The sequence below is a fragment of the Malania oleifera genome, chromosome 6, assembly GCF_029873635.1.
Source record: "Malania oleifera isolate guangnan ecotype guangnan chromosome 6, ASM2987363v1, whole genome shotgun sequence".
NCBI lineage: Eukaryota > Viridiplantae > Streptophyta > Magnoliopsida > Santalales > Ximeniaceae > Malania > Malania oleifera.
The window spans coordinates 77,016,559-77,027,415 of NC_080422.1; the positions used below are offsets into that span (position 1 = coordinate 77,016,559).

Sequence of the window (10,857 nt, forward strand, 5' to 3'; positions counted from 1 at the left end):
AGTTAGTCTTCCCAATTAGGAAGTTCTTTTTAAAAATTTCATGTTGCATAGTGGCCTAGTTGGTCTTCGAATTCGGCTTTAAGGACGTCAGCCAATATTTGGCCTTATCCTTCAGAGAGAATGGAAAGTGCCTAAGACGAAGGGTGTCATCACTAAAACTAGTTATACGGATGGTGGAGCAAATCTCCAAGAACTCATCTAGATGCTGATAAGGATTTTCAGTGGGGTTCCCATGAAAGTTGGGTAGCATTGAGATAATTGAAGCCTTAATCTCGAATTGAGCTGCCTGAACATATGAGAACCAGATGCAGGATGGCGATATGTATGCATTAGGCACAAAGTAGTCCCTAAGAGGTCAAAATGGTTGCTCTCCCACCATAGGTAGATCGGGAGCTTGGGGTTCCGAGAATTGATTAGCAGGAACCGATGGGTTTCGTTCGACCATAACGTTCAATTAAGACAACTCAGCTTTCTCTAGATTAGAGGTAAGTTTCCTAATGGATCTACGAGATCCTTCAATATCAGGATTTATAGGAACTATCTCAGGGTCCTAAGAGTGCAAATGAAACATACACCGTTTAGGATGTTGTTTTGCGTAATCTAAGTTCAATGAGCTTACCGTACTAAACTAATCGGAAACCGTCTAAACAATCCAAGGAGCCATTCGATGGCATAGAGTAGCAAGGGTGTACTAGCCATCCGAAGCATGGTTGGAACCAGAGTATACTTTATCACAAACGAGCATAAGAACCTTAATGGGAGACTGCAGCCTAATATGTGTACCTAACTGAAGTAATAGAGGTGCTAATCTTGTCAGTAAACATCATCATCATCTAAACAATAAATGAAAGAAGTAAAGAGAAAGCAAGTAAAAATATCATCCCTTTGCAATCTGAACGTCTGTCACCAATGCCAAAAAATACAACTGAATGATCATGTAATATACACTGGAAGACACAAGAGCTCCGCTGGTTGTCATAGGCCGTCGAATACACCTTGCATAATCCAGAAATCTACACTACTCCTAATCTAACTTGGCTCTCAATGACATCTTAAGTCTATCACAAACCTAAGAGAGGTCATAGAGGAACCCAGAGCTCGTATTTGTAGCGAATACTTATAGGCTCTAGAGTTTACAAGGTTTTTTTTACAAGTTAGGAAAGCTTGCAGTAAATCTCGTGTAGAAGATCGTCACTATCGACCAAGTCGCCCCTACATCATTCTTATGTGCGCATTGGTAAAGACTCATGGGAAATCAGGAATTCGAATATTCAATGTCTTCGACTGCGTTGCGCCTCAAGGTCTTGCTAGTCGCCCCTCAAGGTCTTTTGGTCGAACACTTCGTTGAGGCTCTCGGTAATTCTAATCTTAGTTCTAGCTCAGTATCTCAACATGGTTGCCTTGGAAAGTCACTTGGTTGAGGACTTGGTCAAACCTTGCAGTATTTTGATCTCAGTTTGAACCTTGGAGTCTGCGAGTAAAGACTTAATCCCCCTTATGTTGCTAGTTGCACCACATGGTCATGCATCGTCCTTTTGTCACTTGATGATCTGAAGCTTAAGGAGCTTGGCTGAGCATCTGATTTGAGCTTTGAGTCCTCCAAATCCTCCTTGGCTTCTCGTAATACCTAACTCCATGGTTTTAACCTATTTTTCCTGTAAAGACAAACAAACCTTGCATAATTTTGGGCAAATACATTGTAAAATGAGGATAAACAAAGATAAATAAGGGTCTAAAATCATACATTTTAGGGACTCATTAAAGACATTTGACAATTATTTTATTTTAGATTTTAAATTAGTATATTTCTTTGTCATTTTCTTAAGCACTTTAATAGCATTAAGATATTCCTGTTGTAGTTCATTATAACTAGGCATGCTATCATCTGCAGAATCATTAGTAGAATAATAAGATGATAAATAACATGATGAATTTACCTCATGACCACTGTGTGCCATTAGGCATAAATTCATGATTTCATTGTTTCTAGAGTTGGTATCTGAACCACTGGTACTATGTCTATCCCAAGAAGGGGCTTTCATCGCCCTTTTCTTCTTTTTCGAATCTTTCTTTAGCAGTGGGCATTTTGGTTTGATGTGACTGGCTTCATTACAGTGGTAGCATGTGGGATGATCTAATTTTTGCTTTCTCCTACTCGACTCTCCCTTTTATAATTTCGAGCTCCAAAACTTTCTGTCGGGTCTCCGATTTTTTTGAAAAATTAGTTGAACTTCTTGGTCAGCGTGGCCATGTCCTCTTTTGACTCCGGATCACTATCTTCATTGGAGATGCTGGTAGATGCTTTTAGAGCTATTTGTTACTTTCTTTGCTTTGATATGCTTGCTCATTCTCTCATTTATTGCCATTTCGTACATGATGAGCGAACCGATAAGCTCATTCAGCGTCATTGCCTTTAAGTTCCTTTCTTCAATAATGGCAATAGCTTTGGGCTCCCAGATTGGAGGAAGACCCCTGAGAATTTTCCTGATCATTTCATACGCAGGGTAAGTCTTACCAAGAGCATGCAAAGAATTAGTGATGTGCGTAAACCTAGTGTACATGGCTTGTATTGATTTACTAGCAATCATCCTAAATGCTTCATACTCACTAGTCAGCATATATTCCTACTATCTTTTACATCTCTAGTACCTTCAAAAGTTATTTCTAATTTATCTCATATCTCCTTAGCAAATGTACATGCCATGATCCTATTGAATTCATTAACATCTAATGCACAATATAAAGCATTCATGGTATTGAAATTTACTTGAACCTTTTTCATATCATCATTAGTAAATTCCTCTTCATCCATAGGAACAATTTTTCCTTTTACAGTTTTCATAGGGACATAATCTCCTTTGGATACAACCCTCGACACCTTCGAATCAAGATTTTGAAGAAAAATGTGCATCCTTGGTTTCTAGGAGATGTAGTTAACACCATAGAAAATCAGAGGACATGTGGACGATTGTCCCTCGCCAAAAGGGGTTAGACCAACATGAGCCATTGTGATCTTTTACAAAAATAGTTAAGTCTAATGAAACGAGACTTTAATACCAAGTGTGATTTTGGGTGTAATCCCAAGAGGATGGGTAAATTGGATCTTTTAAAAAATATAGGTCAATTAATATCTTATTTTTAAAATCACAATCAGTATTACACAACCTAGGTCTTTCTATGCAGTCAATATTTCTCAATTAATCTCAAGTCAATAAATATTTAAATGCTAACAATATTAAGGCAAGCACAATAATCACAATAACATAAATGAAAGCATACAAGTGAGAAAATTTAAATAGTAAAGGGAAAGAGAGCAAACACAAGATTTTTAACGAGATTCGGCCAACCTAGCCTACGTCCTCGCCTTGGGCAAACCAGCCAAAGATTCCACTATCCGCTTCTTAAAAACAGGGTGGAGCTTCCCATTACAATCCGCTTCTTCATAGGATGAAACTTCCTTTTACAATCCGCTTCTTCCACACAAGGTGAAGCTACCTCTCCACGGTTCACAATTTGAACAGTATATACAAATGAGAAAATATTTTTTGTTCAAGAAGGTGCTTCTCAAACAAGCGAGTTTGTACCATTTAAAAACAATGCACTCTTATATGATAGGATTTATGCTCAATAGAGTTTTTATGTTTTCCTCTCTCAAAATGAGAGAATATAAAAATGTGTGATCTTTGACTTAAAAAATGAAATACGCAATAAGTGCTTTTCAAAGACCGAGAACCCCTAAGAATTTTCTCCAAAAAAGATATTAAAAAATATTGTGTAGGAGAGGCTAGGGTTTAGCTCAAAAATAATTTTTGCAAAAAAGACAATGTGATCTTTTGAATCTTGCAATGGAGATGCACAACAATTCACAAGTTATAAGAAGTTTCTCCGAAAATATTTATCAAGAAAATAAGTGAGAGAAACTTTATACTTATTCTCAAGAAATGATTTGCAAAAAATAAGAGATTGAATGAGAGTAAATGTTTTTTGATGATAGAATAGATGCTCAAAATAATGATTCTTCAACAACCCTCAAAAGCAATAATGATTTGAAAATGAAGGGAGTCAAAGAATATTAATGCTCTCATAAAAATATATTTTTCAAAGTAATAATAGTAAGAGAGTAAATGCTTGCTTGTATGTGTAAGGAGGAGAGAAATGAAGCACAAAATATTTTAGAGGATATTCAAGATAATCAAAAGTTGTTAAATGAGCTTTTGGGGGAGCTATTTATAGAGCTCTTAAAAAATGACCATTTTCAGCTTGAAAAATTGCCCAACCTGAGAGGTAATGTCGACTAGCTGTGGCTTCGATCAACTAGGCCAAGACAATATTCAAATCACCGAGATTCGGTTGACTTCGGCTCAAGATCCGATCTTTCAAATAATCAAGCCGATTGACTGGGCATTTTGAGTTCATTTAGGGTCGGTCGGCTGGGGCTATTCAATACTGGCCAAGTGAATAGGTCGGTTGACTCGGGCTTATAAAGCATGAAATGGCCGATTAACTAGTGCCTTAACATAAATGAAATTTTGGCTTTACGGGCAAGGTTGGTCGATTGGGCATAGAAAAAAAATCTTAATTTTAGCCTTGTTTTAACCTTAAAACATTCCAAAATTTTAGTGTATAAGTATGACATTTTATGAAAAAAATTTGTAGAAAATTTTTAGTTCCCTAAGGTCAGTCTATGGTCCTTGTTGAGCATTCAATCACATCATGCGAGATATACATATTACAAATTAAAACCAAATACAATTCCAATTGAAAATTTAATTCTTCATTCTTTTTGCTCTTCAGGTTGCCATCATGTGGTGTGAGCTTTGAGTTGCTCATAACTTCTGTTATATCCTTACCCTTCATGCGTGCTAGATTATAGATTTGTTCAAGTACTCAATGAATAGGTAAGATACTTTGGATTTGTTATAATCAAAACGGGATTGGACTCATAAAGTCAATACAAAATTTGAGCCACAAACCCAACAATCTCCACCTAGGCAAATATTCAACACTCAGTAGATAAAAAAGAAAGCATAACTACTGCTCCACCTGAGACAGTGGATTGGGATCGTCTCCCATCTAGCACCTGGACTAACAATCCGTTTTAAAATTTTAATTTACGTAGTATGACTTCAAATTTTTAATTTATGCTTTTTTTAACAATATTTTATAAGCTATTACAATTTTAAATATCAAATTATACTTTTATCTATTTTTAAGATGTGTTTTAATTGTGTAATTTGCACAAAAATTTTGTTGGAATATAATACTTATCTAAATATTTTTTTAGTTTATTAGAATCATTTATGTCCTATTTTTTCTTATATTTTTAGATTTTTTGAAACACTAAATATAATTATGTCATCGTACTTATATCAACTAGTTGATTCAAATTAGTTGTACTACTTAGCTCAAAAATTGGTTGGATATCCAATTTACGTATAATTTCATTTTCAAAATATTGTGCTTAATTGACTAATTTCTTTGGATTTATAAATAATCACCAAATTTGTTGGCAAACAAAATCGGCCACCTAAGCTTGGCATCGACAACTAACAAACTTGATGGCCTAGATAAACCCACTCATATTAGGATTAATCTATTAATATGAAATTGAGTTTTATTTTTATTTTTTTTATCAATCTATCATTTATATTTTAGAAACAAAAGGACTAACAATCAATTTTATACTCAAATTAGGATGAATCTATTAATATAAATTTGACTTTTATTTATTTATATTAATTTATCATTTATATTTTAGAAACAGAAGGACTAACAATCAATTTTCTAATTTTAATTTATGAGTATAACTTAAAATTTTTTAATTTATGGTTTTGTAATACTAAGTTTGATATGTTATTACAATTTTAAATATCAAGTTGTAGTTTTTCTATTTTAAAGACATGTTTAATTGTTTAATTTGCATTAAAATTGTATATAATAAATATTTTGGAATATAACAATTATCTAAATATTTTTTTTGATTTATTAGTATCATTTACTTACTTTTTTTCCCTATATTTTTACAATTTTTTGAAATTGCAAATATAATTATGACATCTTACTTATGTCAACTAGTTGACTTAAATTAGTCAAATTGTTTAACTTGAAAATTGATTGGATATCCAATTTATTTATAATTTGATTTTCAAAATATTGTACTTAACTAACCAATTTTTAAGTTAATTTATTATATTGTTGCAATTCTTTAAATTTATCGTATCACAGTAAAAAACTATCATTTTGTAAAATTTTTTTAAAAAAATTTATTATTTTCTTAGGGGTAAAATATATTTTTACCTTATCACATTAGGGCCTGTTTGGATTAGCTAAAGTTTGTGATTTCCTTTAGCTTTTTTTTTTTTTGGCCATTGGCTTTGTGTTTGGCAGCTTTTTGTTTTGTTTCCTTTAAACCATTTGTATGGAAGTATTTTCGTTTACAAGTTCGCTTTAATATTTGTGCTTATTTCTTACTAAAAAAAATTATTTTTCATGTGAATTTAGTTATTGACTAATAGTTTGACTAATAGAAGATTTATTTTGTCCATCAAATTAAAATTTAGGGTTTTTTATGATAGTTTTCAAAATTTCAAGATTGGAGTATAGAAAACTAAAGGAATATTGTTAATTTTATCGTTAAAGGAAAGGAGAGGAAGGTAAAAGCGGTTATAGGTATGCTGCCTAGAAAGATAATAATAAGTTTTTATCAAAATACAAGAACTAAAATTTGAAAACCTAGAAGCAAATTAACTTTTTTTTATATATATTTAATAAAGGTAAAGATATAAAGAAATTATATATATATATATATATATATATAATTTGGAGACCTGGAAGCAAATTAACTTTTTTTTTTTTTTTATATATTTTATAAAGGTAAAGATTTAAAGATATTATATATATATATATATATATATATATAAAGATATTGTGTATATATATCTATATTATATGTAGAATGGGTGGGATTGAAGAAGAACTCCAACGTATACTTGCCAAAAAACAAAAACATATTGCGAAACATTAATTCAACCTTACCATAACTGGTTTCTTCCTCAAAATTAATCAAAAACGGCAATAACTTCTTGTCATATGTGTATTAATAACTAAAAACGAAAAAAAAAAAGAAAAAGAAAAAAAGAACATTGATGGAAGAGACAGATCGACTCCAGGTTACTTCTGATTAATCTCTTAGATACATATGAGGCTGCATGTGTCGCAGCGGATATATACTGTGTAGGCTTCTTCAATTCGGCTCTGCAGTTTCTTAGGGAAGAAAAGAAGAGTCGCCGTCACTGTCCTTCTGGTGGCTGAAAATTACTATAACAGCACAAGCTAGCCTTCCTTCAAGCCTGCTTCTCTTCAATTCCTAGGTCTTTTTCCATCTCTCTCTCTCTCTCTCTCTCTCTCTCTCTAGATATATATATATATATGCATGTATATGTGTGTGTGTGTTTGTGTGCTTATCTTTATTTTATATAAATGTGTGTATATATATATATGTTATAATTTTTTGCAGCCATGTTTGAGTTCCAAATATTCTTTTGAAAGTGCATTTTTATTCAGATTAAACAAGGTTGGTCTTATCTGTGGAGGTAAGGTGTTCTCTTTTCCTTTGCTTTTTTCCTGTTTTTCCTTTTCCCCATTTTGCCTGTATATGCACACGGCAGGATTGTAACTCTTCTCACCTCCCAATTAATGTTGGTGCTTACTGGATATATACGGATCATGTCAAAAATATGAAACAATAAAAAAATTACTAGTTCAGTTGTCATGTTATGTGCTCCGTGGCTTTACGACAAATGTCGTCACTTTTCTTAGTACTTCCATAAACCATCGTTTTTACTCTTAATTACTGTTGTCTGTGGGGATGCATTTGGATTAGCAATGTCTCAAAAGACTACGAAGGGCATGATCGTAAACGACAAAACTTTATTAGTTCGGTTGTCGTATTATGCGTATCATTATTTTGCAATGAATGTCACTTTTTGTCGCATTTACTTTCGCAAAATGTCCCCTTTTCACTTATTTATTTATGGGTGCATTTCGTTTGGTTTAGCACATCTTGAAAGATTATTGATAATTTCAAGAGGAGATCTTCTTGACCCTTGTTTGAGTATTATATCTTACATTTCCTTGCATTCTAATTACACATCTTCAGTTACTTGAACCAATTAAACATTTCTATTTCATCTTAAATTAACAACAATGACAGCCAACACAATAACAAAATTGCCGTTTTATCCAAGCAGGACCCCGCTCATACCATTTTGGGGAGCTTCTACCCAGAATTGCATCCACACATACACTGCTGATCATGGCTAATTCTCTGAGCAGTTCAGCTAGTGCTACCATTCTTCCTTTTATTTCTCAAGAAGAGCTGCACCAATTCCATACAATAGACAGAAAGCTGTACACCCTTTTGGTCACAATCCTCTCCCGGAACCCCTTCGAGTCCCTACAGATCATGGCCCTGTGGCTCTGGCTGGAGAGAGCAGACCTCAACAATGTGATAGTGAAGAAAATGTTGTCCTTGCCACACACACTAGTAAATGGACTTGCAGATGAGGCCGTAACTTTCCTCATTTCAATCGCCAGCTCTGATTCCATGATGACCTCACCAATCGAAATCCACGATATGCCGTTGACCCAAAGCCTCATGAAGAGGGAGATGCCCCCCAAATTCTTCCACGAGCACCGGGAGCAGGTCGCCCAGGGGATTGCAAAGATCTTTAATGAAGTTTGTCTTAGAGTGCTTGCAGACATAATGCAGCAGGTTATGCAGAGAGACAAAACATCTTTCATAAACAACATGAAACAGCCGATGGATGTGGCATCTCCTTTGCCTGCAGCAGCTAGCTTTCAGTACCAATCCTTAGGGTTGCAGTTTCAGCCTGGTTTTTCGACTCAAGTTGGTTTCGGAAGAGGGATGGGTTTGGATCAAAGTGGGATTTCATCAGATGACAGGACCATGTTTGTGACATTTTCTAAGGGTTACCCTGTGTTTGAATGGGAGATTAGGGAGTTCTTCACCAGGACTTATGGGAACTGCATAGAGTCTCTACACATGCAAGAAGTGATGCCAAATGAACAAGCCTTGTTTGCTCGCATTGTGTTCAGCTCTGCTCCCACCCTTGATGTGATTCTCCATGGCATGAGCAAGGTGAAGTTCACTATTAACGGGAAGCATGTTTGGGCACGGAAATTTGTACCCAAACATTCCAATCTGGTCTCTTCTTCTTCCTCTACTCGATCCTAATTGAAGTTTTGACTGATTTAGTTCGTATTTTCTAATGGAATTTTTTGAATTTGTGCATGTATTCTAGCAGGTGGAATTTTCATGAATGGCATTGTCAAATGTTAGGGGCTCTAGCTCTAAAACTTTTTGCGTCAAAGCATTTTTCAGCTTATTTCATTAGCTGGATTAAACAAACCATTATTTGAATTACTTTGTTGTTGAACTATAGGGATTTTGTTCAATTTTTTTTTTTTTTTACTGCCTAGCATTGCATTTGTGTTTCCAGCTGTTCCCTTCTTCAATAGTCTTCAACTATTATCCCCTTCTTCATTATAGTTGACATCATTAATGACAATAATTTAATATACTAGCCCCATTTATAATAATAATAATAATAACAATAATAATGATAATAATAATAATAATAGTAATAATAATATAATTATTATTATTTGAAAATGCTCTGAAAGGGCACCCCAATTACAATCCTACCCTTAAATCCTGTCATTGCCACAAAATTTTCTTTTATCTCATGTTTTGGAGTAGGGAATTTGGAACTTAAATTTGCATTTGTGCGGATTTGAACAAATTGTATTAAAACATTGCATTGACCTTTTTCTTTTCTATTTTTTTTCTTTTTTTTTTTTCAAATCCAAGCCCGAAATTCATGCTTCCAAACACTACACTAGACCTTTTTTTTTTTTTTTTTTTGTGGATCTTTGGAAATTTGCATCATGGGCATATTGGATTCTTAGTGCTCTTTATACTCATAGAACATCTCCATTTTTTTTTTTTTGGTGACTTAAATTTCCATAGAAATGGCATTTATTCCTAAGTATATGATTTCTTGATTCAAACATCTAATTAAGAAATTTAAACCCCAACCTTTTATGTGGGCGTTTGAAGATGAAGTATTTGAAGACGCTCCCTCTATTAAAGGAAGCGAAGCATTAATACATTCAATAAATCAGTTTACTTAAATGCTAGAGAAATTTAGCATCATAAATGAAAATAAGATATGATTTGATTCTCGAATTATAACTCTACTTTCCTTATAAATTTCTTAACCTTTAAATGTATTAATGTCCTCTTTTGTTCTAGGTCTTGTCATAAGACATGAACTAGAGGGTAAAAATGACTCTACATAAATGTGTGCAATGTGATCCAACAAAGGATCCCTAATTACGTTGAAACTTCACTCACTTGCAACAAATCAAGGGATTAAGTCTCCTTCTATTTTATAGAGAATCTTATTTCATTTAACAATTAGGCTTTTCCTTGAGAAGCTATGTAACGAACCCAAATTTCTGCTATATATATATATATATATATATATATATAATAATTATGAAACTCTGATACCATAAACATAATCAACCCGGACTCCAAGGGAACCAGGGATACAACAGATTATAAACACATATCAACTATGCAACGGAAACCTTAATATACTTAACCTTATATACAATACCAGAGTTTTACTATTTCCAATACATATCTATATATATGTCTATATATATACAATCCAAAAAGGACCATACATCCTAGAGTCTTACTCGAAAATCCATCCTAATCCCGACTCAAATACTTACCTTGCAACTGGGGTAGTACCAACGAACTCC

At 33.6% G+C, this 10,857-nt stretch overlaps 1 protein-coding gene across 1 annotated transcript; it reads left to right on the forward strand.

Moving 5' to 3' along the window:
• Positions 1 to 7,317: 7,317 nt before the first annotated feature.
• Positions 7,318 to 9,256, forward strand: LOC131158654 (uncharacterized). Its single transcript, XM_058113523.1, has 2 exons — positions 7,318 to 7,370; positions 8,250 to 9,256. Exon 2 carries the CDS (start codon positions 8,315 to 8,317, stop codon positions 9,254 to 9,256), a length of 942 nt encoding a protein of 313 aa, XP_057969506.1. The 5' UTR covers positions 7,318 to 7,370; positions 8,250 to 8,314.
• The last annotated feature ends 1,601 nt before the right edge of the window (positions 9,257 to 10,857 follow it).